General features: G+C 42.7%; 1 protein-coding gene across 1 annotated transcript in view; it reads right to left on the bottom strand.

The window, feature by feature from the left end:
• Positions 1-27,335, bottom strand: part of Stab2 (stabilin 2) — a 153,409-nt gene that overhangs the window by 122,625 nt on the left and 3,449 nt on the right. Inside the window, exons 3-7 of the mRNA XM_076855421.2 lie at positions 26,094-26,209; positions 13,232-13,317; positions 12,358-12,427; positions 5,345-5,440; positions 356-481 (exon numbers count right to left, since the gene is read on the bottom strand). Coding sequence (XP_076711536.2) covers positions 356-481; positions 5,345-5,440; positions 12,358-12,427; positions 13,232-13,317; positions 26,094-26,209 — 494 coding nt within the window. The remainder of the gene's footprint in view (positions 1-355; positions 482-5,344; positions 5,441-12,357; positions 12,428-13,231; positions 13,318-26,093; positions 26,210-27,335) is intronic.

Genomic DNA, 27,335 nt, shown 5'->3' with positions numbered 1-27,335 from the left:
GCCTGGCTATGGAGCTCGTCTTCTTAACAGGTATATAATCAGCCTGTCATACGCAAAATAGGCACGTGAAGAAAAATTAAAAAAAGAAGCACTACATCTTACACTAGTATTGATCTAAAAAGATCTGAAAATTTATAAATAGGCTTGGATAATAAGAGAAATTGTGTTTTATCAAAGGCAATTTCTACCATGTGTGACTTTTTTGCCTGGTGCTCTTTATAAATGACACTGAGCTACACGGGAGAAGTAGAAGTGGTGGCTGTGTTAATATGGAGGAGGCTGTGAGGTTTTTGTTTTCCTGTTAAGTCACCCAAACATCGCAGCCAACGAGCCAGTGGATTGAGAGTCTACTCACGCTCGCAGCTCTTGCCGTCGCCTTTGAAATTGGGAAGGCATTTGCATTCTAGTTTGGTTTCGTCTTTGTCGGAAGGTGCACATCTGGAATTTTCTGGGCACAGTAAAGCCGCACACTCAGGGATGGCTGGACAGAAAGATTGTTGAGGCACTTGCATGAGTAGAAGAACCAGTTCAGAAAATCCCAATCTTCAGTGCTTCCTTCTATTAAAGTAATGCAGACTCATTGCAATAATTTTAAAAATACAGAATACACAAAGTAAAAACTAATTTTTTTCCTGTTACTGGGGATTGAAACCAGAGGTGCCTTATCAGTAAGTCATATCCCTAGCTCTTGTTTAATTTTTTATTTTCAGACAGAGTTTCACTAAGTGGCTTAAAGGCCTTGCTAAGTTGCTAAAACCAAATTTGAACTTGTGATTTTCCTGCCTCAGCCTCCTGAGCTGCTGGGAACTAATTTTTTTTTTTTTTTCAAAAAACCTGACTCTCCAGTCCTACTCCCAAAGTAACCAATATCAATGGCCAATATAGGACATTTTAAAATAAACTTATTTACATGATTTTATGTAATCCTGTTAAAATACTTAGCAGTCTGATTTTTAATTCAACAATGCATTGTGGAAGTCTTTAAGGATCTACCTTAATCTCTAATAACTGTATAATATTTCATAGAACAAGTGTAACATAGATGGCTATTGAGGACTATGAAGAGGCTGACGTATTGGTCAATTTGCAAGGCTAACAAGTTGGGCTGACGCAGTGTCGTGGATGCCGGTAGAAGATATGAGACTCCTGGGTCAGAGATGAAGGACAGGTATTACTCATATCAGGAGCAATAGCCAGTCTCAGCAGTTTATCCAAGCCCAGTTCCCTCAGGGTGACACAAAGAGGGTCAGATTGACATCAAAAATAGAATGAATTTTGTTTTAGCAGAGCTTCTGAGTTATCATTATTATTATTTTTTAAAATAATGGTCCATGTATTATTTAGGGCTTAGACACATAATGATTTGAATGGAGAAGTTTTACTATAACAATTTATGAATGAAGAGGTGGAGTCATGGAAAATTAGACAGTAGGAGTTAACAAAGAATTCTAAGGAATAAAGGAATGGCAGGTATATAAAGAGAAACTACTTTCCTAGACTAAGATGAGTACCCGAGGGGGAACTTCCCTCCTTCTAGGGCTGAGATCCAGATGTCACTGGAAAGGGCATGGCCTTGGTCACTGCCAGGAGAAGTTTCTGAAGTTTTTCAGTTATGAGTCTTATTGGAAATCTGCCTTCTTGGGTGCCAGGAAGACTGTCCTCTTAGAAAAACCAAGCTTCATAATTCATTAAATTCCCAGGAAAACTCCTGTTTATTGGGTGCTACTGGAACTAGGAACTATGAAGCCACCTTCCCTGAAGTGTAGTGTACACCGATGTGTGGCTCGGGCAGCTCTGGACCATGAAGGTGTGGTGACTGGCTTTCTAGGTGGCCAGCTCTGCAGACCCCTGGGTGTGCATGAGGCTGAGGAGAGTGGGTGCAGGACACCCTGAGCTGGGCTCAGGCCTGTGCTGTCTGGGGCTCCTGGCCGTGCCATCATTGCCTGAATCAAGCAATGGACGAGGCTCAGTGTCCAAGTGCTGGAGAAAGCTGATCTCTACAGTGACCTGGCACTGGAGAATCTGCATGGGACTGAGTGAAGGAGAAAAGTTGTTCTTCAGGACAATGAGCTACAGGGGAAGCAAGAAAAGAAAACTGCTCCTCTACTGTTCCGCTGGCACCCTCTATTGCTAAGCCATAACTTGCTGATTAGCAAAAGGAGAAATATTAGCGATGACCATCTTCATTATCACAGAGCAGGCAAAAAGGTTGGATTTCAAAATACTAACATTTTGGAAAAGATGATTGGAATGAAGGGTAGCCAGCGTGTTGCTCTCAAGATGCGCACAGATGTGGGACTCCTGGAGATCTGTCTCCCATTAGCAGCCTGTTGAACCACAAACTCAGAGCATATCCTTCCACCCCTCCCATAAAGGAGAAATAGTACCCAGAAGCGGCTTCCCCTGTGGGATGACACTTTCCACCCTCCTTTGCATCCAGGTGAGCTCATGTGACTCGTTTGCATGGATGGAAACAAGTGGAAGTTTTAGGTACTTTTCTGCACTTCACCCTCTCCTTTCCTTTCTGTGGCTGGAGGCAAAGCACTCGGAGGAGCCAGAGAATGGAAGAATCCCAAGATGGAAAGATCTGGAGCCCCAATCACCATGTGGCAGCAAGCTGGCACCAGCAAGGTCACCCATATTAGTCACAGGTTGAGAATTTTGTCTCTGTTGTATTCAGCCAGAGGTTCCCCAATGTCTCCACTCATGGTGCCTTTAGTGCCTCAATAATTGTGGGTGATACCTCTACTCACAAAAATATACCTAATAGCTCTGTTGATGTAGCCCAGAGCCAAAGAACTCAGTAACTATTTATGTCCTGAGAACTTAGTAGCCATTGTGAAAAGTAATATGATAAATAGAAAGAAAAGTATCTTTATCTCATTCCTAAACAACTACAAATGATCTGTTGGGTCTCTTGCACAATTTCTTAAACCTTGGCATCGGACTTAACCAACATTCTCATTCTCATCTTTGATGTTTACCTGGCACTTTTTTTTTTTTTTTAAATCATAGGATCCATCGAACAGGCACATAATGTCACAGAAAGAAATGAAGTGTGACCAAAAGTTGGGATCACTAATTGACTCAAGCTAGAAGTTCCTGTGGTATCCAGCAGACATATCACTGTATTCCCCTCAACAATTTAAAATCTTCAATGGTGACCAGGACACTTGATTTGATATATAGGGGCACCTTGGTGTGTAGTCTTGGAGCCATAGTGTTAAGCCACTGAACTTTTATGTTTATTTCTTATAGCAACTGGCATTATCCTAACTAGTAATGGATGTATAAGAATTCATTCAACCAATTTCAATATTCAAGTTATCCCCAGTTTGTTTATTTTTTTTATAACCAATACTGCCATGAACTTCTCTGAACATATATTCTTCCCCTGTATGGACATGTACACAGCCCTCCTTTTCCTCCAGGGTAAATCCACAGCAGCATCCTATAAGCATGCCTTAGAATGCAAGCTAGACTAGCATCCTACAAGCATGCCTAGAACGCAACCCCATAGGTTGTAGGAATCCACACTGCCAATGTCACTTTTCGCATAGGCATAGAATAGATTAACCTATATTGGGAAAAAATTGAAACCAAACCCAAACAGAACCCCCAGAACATCCTCTCTATTTCAATATGGCTTTAATTTGTATTGTGGGATTTCTTGGGGAGGGGTTATGATCCTTTAAATGTTTATTGCTGGTTTTCATTTCATATTCTGAGTATTAGCTGCTCTTAGACCTATTTTCAAAATTGGCTCATAGAATTCATATTATTATAAAACTTCAGGTGTCATGTGAATTGCAAATATTTTTGTCTCAGTATCTTGTTTATCTTTTGACCTGACAGAAATAATTTTGCACTGGGAGGCAAATTAGAGAGTGTTCTCTGTTAGGCTGCCTTCTGGCCTGGGTCTCTGTCTTACCGAGAAGATCTCTGCTCATCTCACTGGACAGTGACAGGAGCAGTGGGCAGGGAGGCCGCCAGGCCAGAGCAGGGCACCTTCCCCCTGAGATTGCATAGGCTGGATTTTACTCACCTTGTTACCGCGGCTTAATTAGTTTGCAATTGTTGAATTCCAACCTTGTCTGAGGCTTCCACTTTATAGGAGGAATTTTATATTATAAATATAAATTTTAAATATAAATATAAATTTATATTATAAAATCCAGTGGATAAGGTAAGTGGTCAGCCTGAGTGCTTAACCTCTCAGCTCCACATTTACCCTTCAGAACCTGCTCTGCCATCCTGTGGGCTTCTCCTTTATAGAAAGATGTTAAGCTTTGCCAGTAGAGGGCGCTGGCGGGACATAGCTGGAGGCAGTTGGTCCTCTTCTTGATGCAGGGCTCAGAGCTGTGCTGCGACTGCTGCAGCTGCATCCTCTGTTCAAGGATGCTCTGCCCTAGCTGTGCACCCAGCCTGCACCGTTTCTTGGTGACCTCGCATTCTTGGCCTGGACCCAGCGACCACCTCCCCTGGCCCTCCCCACAGAGACCCTGCATCTTCCAGGCCACACCCCCCTACTTCCTCTGCACCCTAGCCCACCAGCCTCAGCTCACCGGTGCCCTGGAGAGCTGTCTGTGCCTGCTAGCTGCTAGGTGACTGGTCGAATGCTGGCCTGGGCCAAACAGCCAACTTCTCTGCCACCATACCCTCTTCAACATGTGACTCCAGGCTTGCCGATGGCCACCTCTCTCCAAGTTTCTCCTTTCTTTGTTATGCCCGAGCACCCCTAGAGATCTTTTGGCATTTTTTTTTCTACAGCTACTCTTCTACCAGAGTTTACTAATTTTCATAGTCAGCTTCCCTTGTTTCAATGGCCCTGTGGCTTCTCTCTCCTAAGGGGACCAGTGTAATAGTCTGTTTAGAGAATTTCCTGTGGATTCAAACAATGGGAATCCCACTTCTCTACTAGTTCCGTGACCTTTGGTGGGTCACTTGGCCTTGGGGAGCCTCTGTCTCCTCCCCATTTGGTGGTGAATGTATTTTGTCCTCGAGACTCTCTGCCTCATCACCTTTACTAGCTGAGCAGCGTGTAGCAGTGGCCTCTGCTGGATTCCCTGCCTGGAGAAGGCCTCCCTCTCTGTTCTCTCCTGCGGCTCCATCTCCTGGACCACTGTGTCAGTGCTCTCCCCCTCCCCTTCCCCACCCTTGGCTCCTTTCTTCTTCTCTTCTCTTCCCTTGGCGCTTCCCTTTTTCAAGTTTGGTTTCCTCCAGTGAAACGTGGTGCTGCCCCACCCCCTGTAGAACCCCAGTAACGCATACAAACTTGGACCATGTACACCTCACCGGTGCCCCTTTGGTCTGGCGCAGCCTTAAGGAAGCTGGCAGTGCTTACGTTGGTCACAACTGGGGCCAGTGTAGGCAGAGTAGCACTCGCAGGTCCCGTCGCCCTCCAGTCCCTTGTTGCACACGCCATGCACACAGTTGCACACTGCAGGCAGAAAAGGGGCGAGTTTCGTGATCGGATATAAAGACTCTGCGAAGGTTGTGTTTTTAGGCAGGTGGAGGAAACCATGGGTTTGAAGTTCCTGAGAGACTAGTTTGAACCTCGGCTTCATCTTTCTTTCCACTTTTCACTGTACAGCATGCAGATAATGATGCCTAGGATTTCTGTCGTGAGTCTTTGTCTGGTGGTGACATTTGTGAAATGCTTCTGGTCAGCAGGGGATCATCACAGCCTCCTGAGGGCAAGGAGGCCCTCTGCCAGGGGACAGCTGTCAGGGCTGCCTATTTCTTTCTCGTCTCTCTATTTTCTCCCTTATTAGTCTGGAACACCTTGGCGGGCCTTCCTTCACTCTGTTTCCTCACAGTATCTTCCACAGTTTCTTAGGACAATACCATAACTATGAAGCCAGAGTTAGACAGGCAGTCAGTATAGACAGGCAAATCGAGTCAGGTCAGATCAAGGAGGCCAATTTGAGCGAGGCCCAGAAATTGGAGACTGCCCCCTGAGGGACTGAAATGGTTCAGAGACCTTCCTCCACCTATGGAGATAACCTGCCCCTCTCCAACCTACACTGAGTAGTAAAGTTGTTGTGTCCTGGGCTGCTCCATCCTGCCCTTCCCCTTCAGCCCACCTGCTTCCCACCCTTTGGCCACCCCACTGAGCATTTCCTGGGCCTAGTCACATATGCAGGAAGGAGAAGGATGGGGGGAAGAGAGCAGGAGAACAAAGAAAGCCTAAGACATCCAAAGGCTGAACACCTCGCTTCTTGGGATACCAGGATAACAGCCATGGCCCCCCCTTCTCCCTCCAGGGAGAGGGAGAAGTCTATGTTACCCCTTTTTAAATAGACCCTGCTTTATATGCTGGCCTCCGCCTGCTTCTCAGATATTACACTTCAACATGTGAGGGAGCAGAACTCGTCACCAGGTAACTGGCAGTATCAACTATATGACTCAAGTTTAAAGAAGGATAGCATCTGGCAGGGCCGGGATTAGGTTGGGGAGGGTGAGGCAGGGTGGCACAAGTGGAGAGTCGAATCTTGCCTTTAACAGTTTGATATTTTGTTCAGGAATTTTAAATGATCACTGCTCTAGGCTGATTTTGTCTCCCCAAAGAATATGGTGGAGTCCTAAACCACAGGACCTCAGAATGACCCTATTTGGAAATAGGATTCTGTTCTGTAATTAGTTGAGATGAGGTCATACTGGAAGAGGTGGGCCCTTCATCCAATGTGACCTGTGTCCTTCTGAGAAGATGAAGACCCACCAGAGGAGGGGGCCTTAGGAAGACGGAAGCCGAGGGGGAGTGAGGTTGCCACAGTCCAGAAATACCCGGGGCTACCAGAAGCTGGAAGAGGTGGGGAGGAACCTTCTAGAAGCTCCAAAAGGAGTATGGCCTGCCAGCACCTTGATTTTGAACTTCTAACTTGGAGAAGGGAGACCATAAGCCACCCAGTGTGAGGAGCTTTGTTTCAGTAACCCAGGGAAACTAATGTGGTTATCTGTCTTGATTACTGATGGGTTTTTTTGGTTCCTTCTTGAATTCTGCATCTGAGCTATGTCCTCTGTTGGGAAAACATATAACGGCAGCAGCAACCCAGAAAAAAACCCCAATATGGCATCTAACGACCCTCTTTCTCCTCTTTGTTTCTTTCACTGGCGTGAAACGTTCCCGCCAGCGCCAATGTTCAAACCCTGCTGGTGGGAAGCCTTAGCCCCAATTAGAATTAACTTCTTGGGCTCCAGAACTGACATATGGAAGAGCTTGCCAATAAACGGGCGACCCGTTATCTACCTCAGCCCCTGCTGCCTCTCCTTAGACCTATATAAACACACAGCCTTTTGTAATAAAGCAGAAACCTCTTTGGTGATCTGTGTCGTGTGGTGTGGCGTCTTCCAGTCTTACATCCTCCACACACCTCACCTTAGGCCTGGGTCTATCCTTCCTTTTATTGAGCACTTACTATCTAGCAGGCATTTTGCCAAATGCTTTGCATGCATTATCTAATAGAACGCTCACAGCACTGTGTGAGGTAGGTGTCATTAATACCCTTATATTACAGATTAGAAAAAAATGGGAGAGAGAGCCAGCTTAAGATCTCACTCAAAGAACTGGAGAATTAAATTGTTTTGCAATTGTCAGCCTCCCTTCAAAATCTGTGTGCCACTGTTTCTGTTTTAGCAAAGCACTTTGATGTTGCCCAGGGCTGTAGTTTTTAGAATAGACAAGCTCTGGAGAGGAGTCAAGTTGGCTCTGGAGATGACTGGAGTGGGGACAGGGGTGGACTCTGTGGGACTTGATGCAATTGCATTCAATTCATTAAAAAAAATTCACCCAGCTCCACCTGGTGGCAGGCATGTATTAGGCACTAAGTGTATAAATACGCCTCTGGAGAGCCAGACCCTGGGGGACACAGGGATAATCTTTGTCCCAAGGCTGCCACGTAGCCAGTGGAGGAGGATGGAGCACAGGAGGTGGGTGGAATGGTGACTCAGGTCCTAGCCCCACGTGTTGTCCTCCCTGGTTCACTTGCCCTCCTGGCTGTGTGCTCTGGGCCTTGGATCCTGGTGTTAGCCCCCCCACTCCCCCCCCCCCCCGCCTCCTATCTCCCACTGCCGCCTCTGCACTAGATCAACTGACCTGGCACAGGCAGCCTTCCAAAACTACTGATGCCACAGTGCAGAGCCACCAGCCAGTGCCAAGAGAGTGTCCTTGGGAAGGAGAAGTAAGTGGCCCAGGGATTCCCAGATGATTGCTGAAAGCCCTTGGTGCTCTGTGAATGGGCCTCAGCAAATCTCTAGAGACACATGAAACTCAGGTGGTGTGACCTTAAGGTGGGTAAAGCCAGGCCACTCTGACCAGAGGAGGGTGCAGACATCTCCCGTGGTGGGATGAGCTGCTCCATCTCCTGTGTTCCCAGGGTATAATTGTTGCTCTCATTTTCAGCTCCTTGGGGATAGGAGCCTAATCTTATCCCTATGATCCCCATCACCTACCTGGGGTCTAATGCTCACCAGGGGCAGATGGGTGCAGTGCTCAGTGAGGACGAAATCCAGCTGTAAGGGGTTAAATCAGCCAGACACCAGGGTTGAATCCTGCCTCTGCCCCCATAATGCAGCGTGGCCTCAGATGACCTCTGCTCCTCATCTGCAGCATGAGGACACTAATTTGAGGTGGACAGAGGCTCCAAAGGGAGTGTGTATGGGAGACCTCAATCCATACTGCCTGGTACACAGTAGGTGCTCAGTAAATGCTGGCCACTCATTAACCATGTGGTGTTGACTCGGGAGTCATGTCAAGGGCTTTGCCTTCTGCCCTCCCTGGGAGCACTGAGCGCCGAGGGCACTGGCAGCTGAGGTGAAAGCCCTTGGCCGGAGCAGCTCTGACTCATCCCTACCAATAAGCGGCTGGAATGAGAGTGCTCTGGAGCAGGGAAAGTCAGCGTTAAAAATAGACTGCACCTAACAGCTGGCCGGCTTCCACTTCCCCAGGACCAACACCACGCTGGACGGAACAACAGTGGCACCCAGTGGACGCCTGGCTGAAAGGGCTTGCAAGTGCCCCCGTCCTTGCCCACTGGAGCAGCCTTCGAGTCATTCATCCATCTATCCATCCATTCATTCCTTGGTGGCTTGCTCAGTGTTGGATTGGCTTTGTCCTCACTTAATACTTGCTTCCATTGCTCGTGTCTGTGACAGGCTGCATGGAGCTTTTGATATAAATGCTACTCTTGTTTTACAGAGGAGGAAGCCTGAAGGAGGTTAAATAGTTTGCCCTGGTTCACAAAGCAGTTGGGGTGATTTCGCACTCAGGCCAGTCTGACTTCAATATGGCAGCCCCTGGCCATGCATGGTACTTAAATTTAAGTCATGTGAACTGAAATTTAGAATTCAGTTCCTCAGTTATTAGCCACATTTCGGGTGCTCAGTAGACATGTGGTTAACAATTACCATATTGAATAGTGCAAAAATAGAACATGTCCATCATCACAGAAAGTTCTATTGGATTTTAGAATATGGAGGTTTTTTTTTTTCCCCCTGCATCCTGGTTAAGTTTCCAATCTTCCTCCTTAATATTTTAGGATTCCAAACCATTTTTATTCTTTTCACTTGTGCTTTCTTCATTGCACAAATAATTGTGAAGGCAGGTTACTTCCTTTATATGGAGGAATTTCCATGTGCATCTGTGCCCATCACACACTAGTTTCTCGGAGCTAACATGGTTCATCTTCCTAATTTTTCATCCCTAGTTGTTCAGTTTTCCTGAGTACTAAGCAACATTGCATATTTTCTTTCTTCCTTCCCACTTAGGATTTATTTGGTTTAGTATTTATCTAGTGTTTATTTGGTATATCTAATTCAAATTCTAGTAGTATGGTAAGGAAGGGCCAATGTGAGAGGAAACATTTTGTTTCTCATAAATGGTTGGTTATATTTTAGTTACTGACCCTTAATGTAATGTTAATATTAAAAAGCATACAGAATACCAATATCTTTTTTTAAATTTGCTTTTTCTAATACCCATATGAAATAATCTCATGTGGAGTTGTTGGTGAAGAAATTAGATTAGGGGAAACTAGGTGGTAATAATAATAATAATAATAATAATAATAATAATAATAATAGCAGCTAATATTTATTGTGTATTGATTATCTCATTATGTACTCCCTGAAGGAGGCAATATTATTTTTATTTTTAGATAAAAGATACACAAACAGCATGAGAGAGCATCATGAACATATCTAGATTCCCACAATTAGTAGCCTTGGAGCTGAGGCCCAGTCTGTCTGTAAGGCCAAGGCTCCAGCCCTCCATGTGCTACCTCCTGAAATCATGCCATTGCTGCAGTGAATTAGATATTCATTCATTCACTTACTCACTCATTCATTCACGTACTCATTCATTCATTCATCCAACCAACTAAAGCTGTGAGAGTCTACCCTGCAGGCAGCTCTGTGGAAGGTACAGGAGATGAAGACACATTGGTGTCTTACCTTCAAGGTATGGATTGGAATGAAGCAACGCCTCCACTACAGAGTGGGCAAACTTATGGGGGTGGTGTGTGTGTGTGTGTGTGTGTGTGTGTGCGTGTGTGTGTAGATTTTCTTCCAAACATTTGAATCAAAGTGGTCTACCAAACCTAATTTTTTTTTTTTCTGTAGAACTAGAACCATACTGTATGCTCCTTTTGGGAGCAATGGCTCTGGAAGACATTGTCCCAACCACACCTACATTCCCTGGGTCTTGCTGATTCCATGCATCTCAATCAACTTTCAGCACCTACAGCTCTTTGCCTGGGAGTCTGGTGTGAGGCTTAAGATGGCTATTCAGACTGAGCACTCACTGATGCTGAAAGAGCCAAGGAATTGACAACTCTCCCCTGATGATTATGTGTATCAGTTTCTTATTGCTGCTGTAACAAATCACCACAAACTTAGTGTGATGGTTTGCATTTGTCCCTTAAGGGTTTATATGATGATGGTAAGAGGTGGTGGGATCTTTAAGAGGTGGAGCTTACTGGGAGGTAATTAGGTACTGAGGTGTGTCCTTGGAAGAGACTGATGTAGTTCCCTTGGGACTCCAGTTGGGGCCTAAGAGAGGGGTTGTTATAAAAGAGCAAGACTGGCTTCTCTCCTTCCTTTGGCTTCCTATCTTGGCATGTGATCTTTTTCTCTCTCGCACCCATCTACCATGGTGTAAGGCAGTCAGGGGGGTCCTTGCCAGAGCTAGCACTATGCTGTTTAGATTTTTCATCTCCAAAATTGTGAGCTGCATAAATGTCTTTTCTTTTCACACTATTCAGCCTCAAGCATTTTGTTATAGCAATGGAAAATGAACAAAGACATTTACTATCTGAAAACACCACAGATCTATTGTTTTACATTTCTGAAATCCAAATCCAAAATCAATGCACTAAAATAAAGATATTGGTCCTTATTGGAGGCTCTGGGAAAGAATCTGTTTCTTTGCTTTAACCAACTTCTAGAGGCTGCCTGTGTTCCATGGCTCCTGGCCCACCTTCCATCTCCATAGCCAGTGATGGCTGGCTGAGTCTTTCTCACATTGCATTGCTCTGACACTGAGTCCCCTGTCCCCTTCCTACACATTGAAGGACCTTGGGATTACATTGGGCTCACCCAGATAATTCAGGACAACCTTCTATTTGAAGATCAGCTGATTGGCAACCTTAATTCTATCTGCTATCTTCATTCCCCTTTGCCTTGCCAGGTAGCAGAGATTAGGCACCAGAGACTAGGCTGTGGTGTGGGCATTTTTGGATAGGTGTTGCTCCCACCCCATTGTGGATAAGAGAAATAACTCCAAGATGGTGTAGCTTTTATTTACCCCATGTCACTCTCTCAGGGAAGTGCTTCTTGGGATCACCTGCCAAATAAATAATTTGTACTCAAACCCTTGCCTCAAGGGCCACTTCTGAGAACAGTAAAAATGAGAGGTTGGATAAGCCGGTCTCAGGTTTGTGTGCTGACTGTGGAATCAATAATCTCTGACCGCTGCAGGCAGTTAAAATTGTGAATTCCCAAAAGGAAGGGGCATATTAGAATGTGGGGGGACCTATGGTAGATCTGAGAGTTCCCTGGATCTATACTGAGACCAGGATTCAGAACGATCTCAGAGAAAAGCCCTATAGCAAGGAACAGAAGGCCAGGGAACAGAATCCATGTGCCTCCCAAGCAGGCCAGAAGGCGTCCTGGTGAGGGGCCACTTGAAGTGCTCTCTCTCTCTCCCCCCCTCCATTTATTACATTCACTGTCAACTTTGGCTTTCCCTTTGTAGACCTGGCTACATGCAACTACATCCTGACTACATGTTCCGAGTTTTCCCTTATGAAACAGGCTCTCTGGACCCTTACAAATGCATTGATTACACAAAAACCGACCTACCTTCCGAACAGGTGGGTCCAAATAAGTTGTCATCAGCGCAGGTTTCACAGGCTGTTCCACCAAACCCCTCCTGCAGAACCACCAGGATGACATCAGACCCAAGATGACCTTCGGTACCCAGGGAGCCCAGGGGCTTCTCACTGTGGACTGGTTTAGTGTTTTTTTTTCTCAGATATCTCCTCCCTTGGGCCTGTCCCCAAGCTCCTCTCCAGCACCTTTCTTATTTTTGTGATGATGCTGACATGAGGATCTGGGTCGTTTTTTTGCTAAGGGTACGGAGATCTGCAGAATAGAGCTGCTCTGTCAGTCCCAAAGATATGAATAGACAGCAAGCAACAGCCACAAAGCAGCTTTACCCGAGGGTGTGGAAAGAAGGCTCTAGGTTTTGCATTTCTGAGGCATTGAGCTCCATCCTTTCAGAAACATTTCTTTGTGTTTAAAAACCTCTAAGACTTGAAACTGGCAAAGAGTCACTTTCATGAGATAAAGAAACTCTTCCATCAGCAGATCCAGGGGGTGGCGAAGGATGCTGAGGAAGCAGTAAAGGGCAGTCGGTGAACAGCGGCGATTATTAATAGTAACCACCACAGTTCCTATAGCCCTGGAGACTGTCACCAAAGAGCACTGCACGTGTGATCACACTTGACTTCTTTGATATTGCACAGATCTTATTTCAGACCCATTTTACAGATGTATATGGTTAAGGCTGAGCAGTTAATTAACTCACCAGAGGGTCCCCAGCCTCTAAGAGGTGACTTTGTTGCAGATGGCATAGTCCTTTATGAACACTGCTGCCCCTCAGATACACCACCATGCAGGCCCATGTTTAAGGAGGTCCCGGGTGCCAGGGAGAGGGAGAAGATGTTCTGCTTACCTGGCAGGAGCAGCTCCCGTCTCTTTCTATGCCGTCAGCACAACGGCCCCTGCCGCTACAGGGTGACTCTGCTCCTCCTGGGCACTCTAGGAAGTCAAACAGCTCAGAGTCATCCTTTCAAGACTTCTCAGGAGCATTCTGCAATGATGCACAAAGCACCTACTATGTGCTAGCAAGTGTGCTAGTTCCAGAGACAAGAAATATTTGCAGACACTGTTGGTGTCATCTAGGGCTTCATGGGGGAGGCAGACAGGAATATGGGTGACTCTCAGTGCAGTCAGGTGCTCGAACAGAAGCCACCACCTTCTGTCATTTCTTCTTGAGACTTTGCTAACACTTTGCAATGATCTAGTTAAGTCAATCCCCCTGCAACCTGTAGGGGTGCCTGCTAGTGCTGCTGGTTAGCAGATGAGGAGACTGGAATAGAGATCGCATGACTTGCCCAGGGTCTTACCATTTTTAGTTGCGCAGCTGGAAATTTAGAGTAGCCCTCACAGAACCCTAGGCCAGGCCCTTGAATCAGTTTGCTGGGCAGGGAACTGAGGTGGCCAGGAAAGGAAGCTATTTGCGCTCCTTGGAGAATCTGAGAGGCATCCCCAAGGAGAAGTCATTTAGGCTGGGGTTTTGAAGGTGCAGTAGGAGTTGGCTATGCTTTAAAGGGAGGGGCGTTTCAGGAAGAGAGAAGCAAGTACAAAGTTTCAGAGTTGCAAAAGGCCTTGGGCTGCACTGGGAATGATATGAGTTTGGTGGGGATGGAACTTGGAAGGTGCCCGGTGGGAGTGGTGGGTGGTTGAGAGGGTAACATGGATGGCTGGGGCTAGTTAATAAAATGCTTAGTAGGATAAGCAAAGATATTTCAAGTTCACCCACACACTGATTCCAAAGAAGCATGCATTTTGCACTTCTCAATTGAACTAGACCTGGAACGGAGCATTTACCAACATTTATTAGAAGTTTTCATAGGTATTCACTAAATGTTCAGGGAATTCCTACTATGTGCTAAGCATTAAATTTCATTCTGAGACAGAGGGGCATTTAGCAAGAAAGCCAGACACTGTGATGCTCAAAATCAGAGAAGTTAAAATAAGCAACAGAAACTCAAGGTATTACTGCAATGAGGATAAAAATAAAATTCTATTTTCTTCGTATACTTGGTATTGGTCCACACTGTGAGTTGACATGGGTTCAGTGACAGTTTAGGTTCTTCCTGTTTAAATAAGGTATCTAGATCTGCAAGCGCCATGCTGAAGTCACCCCATGGCCACGAAATGTGTTTATGTGAAGGAGGCAGGATCAAATATTATTCCACGCAAGAAAAAGTGTCTTCCACAAAACCTAACGACAGAGCTATAGATAATAATAAAGTATGCATGTGTGCACGGCTCACAGCAATGCCCTGAATTACATACTATTTCAAGTCCACTTTCTAGATAAGCAACAGCACAGAGTGGTTAAATGACCTGTCTAAAGTCACCCAGCTGGAATGGGTAATAAGAGACTCGTTTGCCCAGCCTCTCCTGGAAGTGTCTACCTTTCTGCTCCCCCACTTTTTACTCCCATCATAAAAGATCTTTGCCCCAAGCTTCCCCGAGCCATAGTGTGCTCTGCTATATACCCTCCTCCTGTCATTTGGAATCAGCATTCACAGAAAATGAAAAAGCAGTTATCTTGGTTGGTTCGAGCTGCCATGACAAGGAACCTCAGACTGGGTGGCTTAGAAACAACAGATGAGACCGGGAAGTGCAGGTGGAAAGATCCAGGTACTGAGAACTTCAGTGTCTGGTGGAGACCATTTCCTGCTTTGTAGAAGGTGCCTTTTTCTGTGTCCTCACATGGGTGCAAGGGGCCAGGGAGCTCTTTGGGACCTCTTCTATAAGGGCACTAATCCCAGTCACAAGGACTCTACTCTCATGTCCTAATCTCCTCCCAGTTAGCAATATCATCACATTGGAGATTAGAGTTCAATACGTGAGCTTCAGGGTGCAATGCTGGGACATGGTGTAGTGTGTTCCTTAAAGGTTCACATGCTGCAGGTTTGGGCCCCAGTGTGGTACTGGGAGGTGGTGGGACTGATGTAAGGTCTTGGGTATATAAGTGGGGCACACAGAGCTGGTCCCTGTCTCCATGGCCTGCCAGTCTAGTAAGGAAAAGCAAATAATACTGGTTTACATTCTGAGATAAAGGAAGAATACCAGAGCCCTCCTAGCTCCCTCTACTGGATGCTTTCAACATTCACCAAATGACTTAATCCTGAATGGACTCCCTCAGTTGGGAGATGCAGTTTGGGGGATTTGGTGAATTTTGCTGGATCCCACGGGGCAGAACTAGAGGTGAGTGAGCTGTCCAGAGAGGGGGTGAGCAAGCTCTGGAGCCCGGCAATGTGCAACTCTCTCCATACCACTGAGAACTGATGTGGCAGAAGGAAATGATCTGAGTCAGGAAGGAACCGTCCGAGAGTGTGGGGCGATTGGAGGCAGTAACTCATGCTTATTATTCCATCAGTGACCTGGGAGGCTGAGGCAGGAGAATCGCAAGGTCAAGGAGACTTAGTAAGACCGACCCTATATCAAAAACCAAATGGGAAGGGCTGGGGATGTAGCTCAGTGGTAGAGCTCCCTGGGTTCAATCCCAATGACTAGGGGAAGGGGGAGTTTCAGGGAGAATAAAGGGTTAAGACCCCGCTCACACAGGACAGGGGTATTAGGTGTTCCCTCACTCGGAGCAGAAAACCTTGGACGACGTGGGGCACTGGGAAGCAGACGCAGAGGATGCCACCTCTCTGGTGGAATAGTCAGCCCTAGACTAAAGGCTGCTCTAGTCTCATCCAACAAAACCTAAAAGCAAGTTCAAACACTTTCCAAATAATCTGTGTCCCAGAAATTAGATTATAATGCACCTTTATGCTGCTTTCTTCTTTCCTTCCTCTTTTTTTTTTTTTTTTTCAGGGAAGGAATCAAACCCAGAGTTTTATGCATGCTAGGCAAAAGCTCTACGCTGGAGCTGCATCTCCAGCCTCTTATTACACAGCTTTGTTTGTTCTAGAACAAAGCTTAAGAATGTGTGTGTGTGTGTGTGTGTGTGTGTGTGTGTGCACACGCGCATGTGTGTTACATTGTGTTAGGGGAGGAGTATTTAATAAAATGCAAGTATATCAAACACCAAACCAAAGTAAAATATGCCATGTCTGCATTTAATAAAAAATGTCCTAGGCATGAATAATGAAGAGAAAAACTAAAGCTACCCAGAAATTACACGCATGATCAGCAGAGGTTTAAAAATATTCATAACTGTATTCTCTGTATTCCAGAAGAGAGGAAAAGCATGTTATAGAAGGGAGAGATATAAATAAAACATAAATTGAAATTTTAGTGAAAATATAATAACTAAGATAGAAAACATACTATGTAGGGCTGGGGTTGTGGCTCAGTGGTAGGGCACTTGCCTAGCACTCGTGAGGCACTGGGTCTGATGCTCAGCACCACATAAAAATAAACAAATAAATAAAGGTATCATGTCTGTCTACAACTAAACATTTATTTTTAAAAAACATACTATGTAGAATTAATACCAGTTTAATCATCGAGGAAAAAGATTCAGTGAACTTAAAGGAAAAGAAATGAAACAGAAAAACTGCGAAACAAGGAGCAGAGCATGAGAGAGTCGTGGGACAACGTCAAGCATCTTAATATAGGTGTCTATGAAGAGGTAAAAGGAAAAACAGTTTGAAAAATTTATGGCCCAAAATTTCCAAATTTGATGCAATGTGTGAACTCACAGTCCCAAGAGCTCAGAGAACCCTTAGCAAAGGCATCAAAAAGAAAACTGCACACCACAAAAATTCCTTAAAATCAGTGAAAAAGAGAAAATCTCAACAATAGCCAAAGGGAAAAGATATTTGACACTGTTGTGAGGACACAGGTATAATGACATGTCTAACAGAGACCCCAACAGAAGCTAGAGGAGGGGACAGCATCTTCAGGGTACCAAAACCAACAGAAGTGGCGATTTAGAATTCTATGTTCCAACAACGACATCTTTCAAAAACCAAGTTAAGATAAAGATTTTCCCAGACACACAAAAGCTAAAAGATCCAGGAAATGGATCTGGAAGAAGCAGAATGATACCAGATATAAATCTGGATCTACAGAAAGGTGAGGCGGGGAGGGAGAGGAGAGGAGGAGGACCAATTGCAGGAATAAGGGAAGGAACCTCACCACCAGCCTAAGAGTATGAAAGGAATAATTAATCCCTATTATTGCTATGGTCGTGAGACGGTGCAGAGATGCTTAGAGGTGAAAGGATTCCAATATGAGAGATGCAGCCCAAGCAGCATGTGAAACCATTTGATAGATTAATAATTAGATAGATTAACACAATACTACGGTGTGGTAACTGCAGGCAGGTGGGTAGGGCTGCAGGAAGTAGGGCACTGGGGGTGTGCCTTTGGGGTTTATATTTTGTCCCTAGAATTTGTTTTCTGTCTTTCTACTTCCTGACTACTGTAGCTTTCCTCTGCTACAGTAGTACATCCCTTTTCGCCATGATGCTCTGCTTCTTGTTGGACCTAGAGCCATGGAATCAGCCAACCATGGACAGAACCTGTGAAACTGTGAGCCCCAAATAAACTTTCCTCCTCTAAGTTGTTCTTGTCAGGTATTTTGGTCACAGTAATGAAAAGCTAACTAACATAATAAGATTGACTTGATGCCAATAAATGTGACAATACAAACAAAATAGACAAAGTTACTGAATGTGAAAAACTACTAAAGCTCACTGAAGAAGAAACTAGATAACATGAATACCCTTATGCTTAAGAATTTGAAATTAAAATCATTTGCAAAAAATATTCTATGCTAATGGTTCATTGGTGAATTCTATCTCACATTTAAGGAAAAATGATACCAATTTTACAAAAACCCTTCTAGGAAGTTGAAGAAGAGAGAACATGTTCCAGCACACTTCATATGTAGAACATTATTACCCTGATTGCAAAGTCAGACAAACATATAAGAAGCAAAAAAAATTATAGATCCAGATCTCTAAGGAGCATAGACACAACAATTTATATGTGTATATTAGTTGCTGATGGACCTTTATTTTATTCATTATTTATTTGTGGTGCTGGAATCAAACCCAGTGCTTCACACATTTGAGGTAAGTGCTCTACCACTGAGCTACACAGCCCAGCCCACTAGACCCAACAATTCTTAACAAAATTTTAGCCAACTGAATCCCAGCAATACACAAAACAGAGAAAACACCAGGTCAGTAACTAAAGGTTAAAAGAAACAACAACATAAATTGCATTCAGTTTGGTGAGGAAGAAATACAATGGTTTCTATTTTCAGTCAACTAATTATCTATGGGGGAAAATTCCAAAGAATTTTCAAAAAATTATTAGAATTAATACTAGGTAAGTTCTCAGGATTCAGAGTCGATATACAGAAACTGATTGCATTTCTATACAGTAACCATGAATAATTAACAATTGAAAACGTAAAAATTCATTAAAATAGAACCAACAACCATGAATATCTTAGGTATTAAAGTATCAAAAATAGTATAGAATCTGTAAGCTGAAATGTACAAAATACTGATGAACTAAAGAAGCCCTAAGTAAATGCAGCACAATACTGTGGATATGAATCAGAATATTCAATATTTTCAGATGTTAGTCCTCCCTCAACTGATCTATAGATTCAATATAATTTCATCCTACAGGATGGAGTCAATTGTTAGATGCATTTATGAATATGGCAAAGGAACCCCACTATTCTGTATAACTACAATGTACTAAAAATTAAAATTAAATACTAGCAGGATTTATATTTCTTGGTAGAAACTGATAAGGTGATTCTATACTTATATGGCAAAGAAAAGGGACTGGAATAACTAAAATAATGTTGAAAAGGCCAAGTTGGAAGATTTCCACTACCTGATTCCAGGACTTGCTATAAAGCAGTAGCAGTCAAAACAGTGGTAGTGGTGAAGGGACAGACACACAGATCAATAAGACACAGAAGATGAGCTCATTTTCTACAGTGATGCAAAGGCAATTCAATGGAGAGAGGACAGTCTTTTTAAGAAACGTTGCTGGAATTATTGGAATTATTATCTACATACAAAAGAAATGAACCTTGATCTATCCCTTAAACCATATGTCCAAGTTAACTTGAAATGGATAACAGACCTAGATGTAAAGCCCCAGTCTCTAAATTTTCTCATTTGGGTGCTTTAGGGTAGTTGCAATGTTCAAGGAACATTCTTCAGGTCCAGATATTTCTGGATAGGACTCAAGAGGCATATCTATCAGAGTGGCCTCACCAAAATTAAGGATGTTTTCTGTTCAAAAAGCTGTTAAGAGAAAAAAAAGATAAGATGCAGACTTTAAGGGAATACTTTTAGATCACAATTCCAATAAAAACTTGTATCTCATATACTTAAAGAATGCTCCAAACTTAATAAGTAAACTGCTCAAAAGATAAATGAATAGATAATAAGCACATGAAAAGATGCATATTAAAGAAATGGCAGAGAAAGACATTACACACTCACTAGAATGGTTGGAAAAGGAAAGATCGGATTATACCAGGTACCAGCAAGGATTCCCAACAACTAGAACCCTCATACATTGGTGGTGGGAATGAAAAATGATCATGGATGCTTTGGAAGACAGTTCTGGCAGTTTGCACAAAGTTAAACATACCTCACTAAGTGAAATAAAACCTTGATCTCGTGCAAAAACCTGTACATAAATATCCAGAGAGGTTTTGTTCTCAGTTGCCCCAGAGTGGAAATAACTGCGAATGTTTTCAGTTAGTGAATAAACAAACTGAGTCCAGCCACAGAAGGAAGTCCCGGGGAGCTGCTGGTACAGGTGACAACATGGACCGATCTCGGATGCATTATGCTAAGGGAAGGAAGTCAGCCCAAGAAAGTCCCTACTGTGTGATTCCAGTTTTGTGACACAAAGGCAAAAAAAGAGGCACAGAAAGCAGTATTTGCCAGAGGCTGGGATTGGAGAGGCCATTAGAGGGAATGCGGATGGGGATGGTGTAACTGTTAACTTAATTGTGGTGACTTCCACACAACAGTGTTGTGTTTGTCACAACTCAAAATACTGTACCCTAAGAAGGGTGAATTTTACTGTGTGCAAATTACGTCTGAAGAATAATTGAAAAAAAAAAATCCATCAGAACTGGTTTTTGTGCTTTAGTGACAGGTTTGGAAAGATGATCAATGTCCTGTACATGGTTGATTAAACTTTACTTAGATCTTGGAGGTCCCTTTTCTATAGTTTACACTCACTGAAAGGAAAAGAAATTCAGATACTAGAATCATTAATGTCTATTGCTAAACACACGGTAATCTGTATAATGTGCTGCCTTCAATCTTTTCTCTAAATTTTCTCATTTGGGTGCTTTAGGGTAGTTGCAATGTTCAAGGAACATTCTTCAGGTCCAGATATCCATTTAGCAAAGCATGTTCCAGGGACCAGATGTTGGTCTTTGTTCATCGTCTGCTGCCTGATCTTTCATTTTTGTCACTGTGGTTGTTCTTATGAGCAATCTAGATCCTGGATAGAATGACTGGCCCATTGCATGTACTAGACTCAGTATATTTAGTTCTCATCCTTAGCTCTATAAAGGGGTATGATCACCGCTTTACCTAAGAGAAACTCAGGCATGCGCAGGCTGGGTAACAAGGTCACATAGTCCTTAGATCCAGAGGACCCTCACCCAGTTCTGCCTGACTGGAACGTCTTGAACTTGTGCTTCTTTGTAAGGATTGCTTATAGTATTTACATGGTTTATGTCTATGAGCCATTCATTGAATTGATTGATTTGTTTGACATTCATTGATTCCCTGCTGGTATTGTCAAAGCTGCCACAGTTATTTCCCTTTGTACCTTGATGAGAATGTAAAATGAAGTCCAGCCAGCACAGAAAGGAGGCTGTGTGCTTCTTGCTGTGGTCAGGAAGGGACCAGTGGGGCTGGCCTTGGGGTTTATTTCTGAAGAGGTGAGACCCCAGCACATCCTTTTCTGAAACGAGTGGCCTTCTAGCCGCTCAGGGTCATCCGATGTTTGCCTGTAGGCGTGCTAAGGGTGAAGGCTGGTTGGAAATTTCTCTCTCCTAGGGATTTTCCTGAGTCTCATCTGCAGGGGATGGAAGATTTTTCTCTGTAGGAAGTGCTCCATCCTGGCCCAGCCTATCTCCCAGGGCCTTGGGACTCAGTGGGCTAAGGGTCAGGGGAGTACTTATTATTAGGGCTTGATGTCTGTATCTTCTGCAAATCCACACATGGGCTCTGACTCCCAGTGCCATGGTATCTGGAGGCAGGACCTTTTGCGGGATGTTTCGGTTTAGTTGAGCAGTCAAACAGGGTGAGCTGCCAGACCCTTCAAAATCCCAGCATCCTCGCCTGGGCTCACAGTACAATGTACAGGTACTATTGCTTTTGTGTCCATCTCTCATTAATCTGTCAACTTCTTGGGATTAGGGACCTATTATATGCATGACTGGAATAGATCCTATCATATATGTGATTATGTGTGGCATATAGTAAGTGCTCAATAAATACTTGATTTTTATGAGTTGGCCAATCCTGGAAGGAACTTTGGAAAAAAAGGTAGCAAGAGTGTGTGGATTTTAGGGTCCTGATTTGAAAACTTATTTGGCTTTTAATTAAAAATTTTAAGGCAAAAGTATAAATTTATTTCCTGCTTCTCAAATCATTTTTCTTTCACCTTGGGCCCCTCTAAATAATACATACAATAAAACTGACAGTCTCAGCAACCATGCTTGAAGAGAGATATTACAGAATTTGCTATGAGGGCAGATTTCTGACACATTGTGAGGCTGAAGTATCTGATAAGGCTACTTTAAGTCATTATCGCATTTCCTTTGGGTGACTACTACTCTGGTGGTCTCCTGTATCATGACTTTTCTCACACAGGAGATGGGGCCGTTATAAACTGTCAGCAAATCATTAGCTGAACTGTTTCTTTAAAAGGAAGATAATCAACTTCCTGCCCAACCGGAGGCCAAGGACCTCCCAGTAACTTTCTCTGCTAAGAGGCTCTAGAGGTGCCTATTCCATGTCACCACCTTTGTTTAAAAACTTGGTGCTCAGGGTTAGCAGAAAATATCTCCTCGTATTCCATGGATAGCTGGTTGGTCTTATCTGCCTGGGAGACCAAAGCACAAAGCAAATTATGTCCTTAATGTGCACTCAGCATCATTTATCACTCAAAGCCAAACCAAACAAAACAAAACAAAAAAAACCTTTTTCTTAAAGAGTGGTTTCAAATCCATACAGCCCATTATTTCAATATTTGCAACCTGTGCAGTGAATGGCAACAAATATGAAGTGGAAAATAAAAAGAGGTCTAGAAAAAAGAAAAGTCAATGAATTTGGTGAAATTGACCTAAGAAAGAAAACCCCCAAATACCCATTTCTCTTAGGATGTTCTGGCCATGATCAAGCTTAGCCATGACCTTTCTGCCTACATGCCTCTTCCATTACTTTGAGTGGCTTCACAAATCAATCACATTCCTGGTGGAATCAAACAGGAAAGTACAGATAAAGAAAATTCTGTTCCTCTCAAGCAGAATACTGTCTGTTCAAATATGATGAAGTTTCAAAGTTAAAAATACATTTCTGTGTTAGTGAGAAAAGACTTTCCTATGCATGCTTGATGAAGCAGTACAAATTTTAATTAGGGACAAGCAAGTTCAATTCAAGTAAAAATACCTTCCTTATGTCAGGATGATATTTCTTTCCCCCAGGTGAGAATCCACACCATTTTTTTCTCATGATAGGAGATGATGGGTCATTTTTTTTTATCATTGTGTTTTTCTGTGTTTTCTAAGTTTTCAGTGTTGATCAAACAGTTATTTCCTAATCTGAGTAAGACAGGATTGAAATAATCTTCAAAGTCCCCAGAGGTGTTGAGAACCAGTGAATCTGTTGTTGTATTACAAAGGAAGTGAGTGCCCGTTTGCTTAGGATACAAGGTCACTCTGGAGCTTGGGAATGTGTTTCCTCAAAAAAGAGGGTGGATGCGTGTCAGCAGCTCAGAAATGGCTTTGTCCTTGCGGAAATGTAAAGTGATAGACAGGACCTTGCCTGTCATCACACAAAACGTGTGAGGTGAAATATGTAGCCACGGGGAGGGTTTATCTTCTCCCTGAGCTGACGGAAGGAAGCCTTTTGTAACTTTTAGTATGTTTGGAATATGAAGATAAAGGGAAGTACCCTTTTGCCCCAATGAGAGGACAACAGAAATAATGTCCAGACCCTGGTTTTCTTGTGTTTTGCTTCTCTGGCCTGAACACCTGTCTAAAGGAAATGGCTGAGCATTCAGAGAATCCTTTCTGATTTTTCTGATCGTAAATGTGAGCCCTGCCACTTTGCCCCAAAGAGCACAAAGCAATGTTATGAAACCCTCTGAAGATTTTGAATCCCTTTTTCCTGTGTGTGTTTTCAAAATTACCCACCCTTCAAACAAGGGCTCGGAGAAAGAGCACCATTCCATTCTCTCTTCATGATTAGGGGTCTGTGGATTGCCATTCATGCATTCATTTAGTCCCAGAACATTTCTAAAGTGCCTGTGTTGTGTCATACACTTGCCAAGTCCTTCCTTTCCCCTAGATTATTGTTTGCAAACCTCTATCACAGTTTCCTAAAACTTGACTTGTTACCCTCATTTGGCACAGAAGGAGATTGAGGCGTAAGTGGAAAGTCATTGGCCCCCCTGATCCAACTAAGTTCACACCTAAAACTTAGGGTTGCAGGTCCTGTGTGGTTCTGCCCCTATGGTTGGGTCTGCCACTCATTCTGTTGGACATGCTGACTTTCATAATGCATCTTAGACAAAGCTTTTTATTTTCTACAGTGCATCTGATTAATACCTTAACATCAGATTAGTTTTCACAGGTTGGAAAGAGGAAGGCAAATATAAAAGTTCTTTGTCTTGTACCAGGAGGTCTGCGAGAGTCGGCTGCAGTCATGACCACTTTTAATCTGAAAAGAAGACTCTGAAATCTGAAAGTCTGGGTAAAGACACTGAATCTGGACCCTTGATTCTGGTGGGCTAGAGTTTTAGAAATATACGCCAATTTGCTGGGTGAAACTCAGCACAGAGCAGTTAACAGATACCTAAATCCCTAACCTTGACCTTCCCAAGGCCAGGAGTGTACTGCAGGCTGGAAGGACCTACCAACAGAGAGAGGAATCAGAAAGGTGCGTTGAGGCTCTCTCTCTCCCAAGCTCTGCTTTAGGCAGTGGGATGAGGTGGAAAGAGAGCAGCCTTAGGTTCCAGGAAGCCCTGAACTTGAACTTACTTATCGCTTATCATCCCAAAAGGAACGGACAAGAGATAATCTCCAAATATCTGATCCCTCATAGGCAAATGGAGATAAAACTAACTGAAAGGTTTATTTTAGGAATTGTATCAGAAAATAAAAAAGCCAAGAACCTCACTAGTACTTAATGCCAGGAATGTTGAATAGATGGAAGCGATCAGTCATTTAACCATTAGTTAAGGAAAAAAAAAATCAGGAGACAACATAATACATACAATATAGGCTCAACTATTTAGAAGATTATGGAAAAAAGACCAAGATTGAAATAAACCAAAATATTTAGGGTTGCCTATGTATGGCAGAATCAGAGCATGAGTTGGTATTTTTTCTTTCTTTGGACCTTTCTAAACTTTGCAAATGGTACTTAGATTACTTCAATCAGAAAGAAAAAGCAAGAGAACACATTTCACCCTTTTAATGAATCATAAGGAGATATTTTCATTACATCATGGAAGATAGGGATTAAGTGACAAATTCATGAAAAATCATAAAATTTATGATTTTTGACTACCAAAAAGAGGGAGATTTCACAAAATTGCACATCACAGCAAGAACTCAGTCACTGTTTGAGTACTCATGTCTATAGTAATCAGGATAAAAGTTCAGTTCCAGCTGGCAAAATGCTATGCTTGTTCATTGGAGTCTGGGCATATTATTGACTGAAACTTTGTTTGTAGTTTTCACACTGTGGAACCTGATCAGAATTAATTTTTAAATATACATATATTTGCATATAACTTTATACAGTTAACTGTACATGCTTTCTTTCTTTTTTAAAAAATATTTTGTAGGTTTTAATAGACCTTTTATTTTATTTATTCATATGTGGTACTGAGAATGGAACCCAGTGCATCACACATGCTAGGCAAGCACTCTATACCACTGAGCCACAATGCCAGCCCAACTTTACATAATTTCTTTAAACTAAGGTATATAAATTTAATACTACAGAGTTTGACATTCCACCCTAAAGGACTTAAATTTTTTTTAGTTGTTGATGGACTTTTATTTATATGTGGTGCTGAGAATTGAACCCAGTACCTTGCACCTGCCAGGCAAGTGCTCTACCACTGAGCCCCAGCCTCAGCCCTGGGACTTCAATTTTTATGCTGTTTATTGATTATTTTGGTTGCCAAACAATAACTATGGTCTTTGAGATGTTTCTTCCTAAAGAAAACTGTACTTGGGGCCATAATTAACCACCATTCTCATTTCTTCTCTTTGACCAGTTATCTTTTTTTTTTTTTTTTTAAATAGATAACCTTTCAATTGTCCCTTTCCCTGACTTAAAAATGAATTTTCTAAAAGCCAGATCTCTAACTACAGTAGATTGCTTTACTGATGGAGTAAGAAAGAGTCTTAACATATAGACTAAAATGGAATTTCTAGAAAAAGATGCTTACATTCTCCTTTTATTTGGCTGCCTTCATCTTGATTTTCTATGCTAGGACATTGAGAAGCAAGTACCAAAGTGCAAAGATTGTGTCTCTTACCCATGCAGTCTGGGCCCCAGTGACCTGGACAACACTCAGGTTCGAGGTAGTTTTTCCTGCAAATATGACGGCATCCAGGAAGAAGCAGAGAGTATGTTCTGATCTCAAAGGTGTACCTTGGAGAGTAGAGAGAGGACATTAACCCTTAACCCAGGATCACAGCAATGCGATTATCTCTAGGTGGTGGGATTACTCTATATTTTTATTTAGATGCTTATGCTTACCTATGTTTAAAAATATATAGATTGAATGAATCTGGTTTTCTAGATAGAATAACAATCATGAATTATTTTTAATTGTTAGAAATCGAAAAATTAAGAAACAATGAAAATGGGGGGTGGATCATAAATAATATACAAATACACACAATGAAATATTAGAATATTATTCAGCCTTAGAAAAGAAGGAGATCTTGTAATTTGTATGCAACATGGGTTCACCTGGAGGATATTATACCTAGTGACTTAGGTCAGACACATAAGGACAAATACTACAGGATCCCACTTATATAAGGAATCAAACTCATAGATCAGTAAAATGTTGGCTGACAGGGGTTGGAGGGAGGTTGAAATGAGGGCTTGGTCAAAGAGACACAAAGCTTTGGTTATGCAAGATGAGTAAGTCCTAGGGAACCACTGTCCAAGATGTACGTATAGTTAACAATAATGTTAACTTAAAAATATGTGCTACAAAATGTGCATTTGTATTAAAAGTGGTGATTTGGGTTTTAGAATGTCATGTGGTCACATTAAATAAATATGAATTTAAAATAGTGTTATATAACAGTATTAGGATTTCATTTCATACAAAATAAAAAAATGTTCATTCTTTATTCTGAATTAAAAATTAACTCATTGAGTAAAGTTTAATTTCTTTTTTCTTTTTTTTTTTTTTGGGTGGGGGGAGGTACCAGGGATTGAACTCAGGGGCACTTGACCACTGAGCTACATCCCCAGTCCTATTTTGTATTTTGTTTAGAGACAGGGTCTCACTGAGTTGCTTAGCACCTTGCTTTTGCTGAGGCTGGCTTTGAACTTGTGATCCTCCTGCCTTAGCCTCTAGAGCAGCTGGGATTACAGGTGTGAGCAGTAAAGTTTAATTTCTAAGTTAGTAAACTGAACAATTAAAAAGTTGCATTTGTACTTGAGCCTCACGGCCACACCCTTTGCCCAGCAAGCAGAATTACTTATCATCCTATGAATATTTTAAATAGAGAGATCTTTGAGAATACAACATCACAAA

This window comes from Callospermophilus lateralis, chromosome 4, assembly GCF_048772815.1.
Source record: "Callospermophilus lateralis isolate mCalLat2 chromosome 4, mCalLat2.hap1, whole genome shotgun sequence".
NCBI lineage: Eukaryota > Metazoa > Chordata > Mammalia > Rodentia > Sciuridae > Callospermophilus > Callospermophilus lateralis.
Note: the sequence above shows the minus strand (reverse complement) of the source record. Positions and strands in the feature narration are given on the sequence as shown.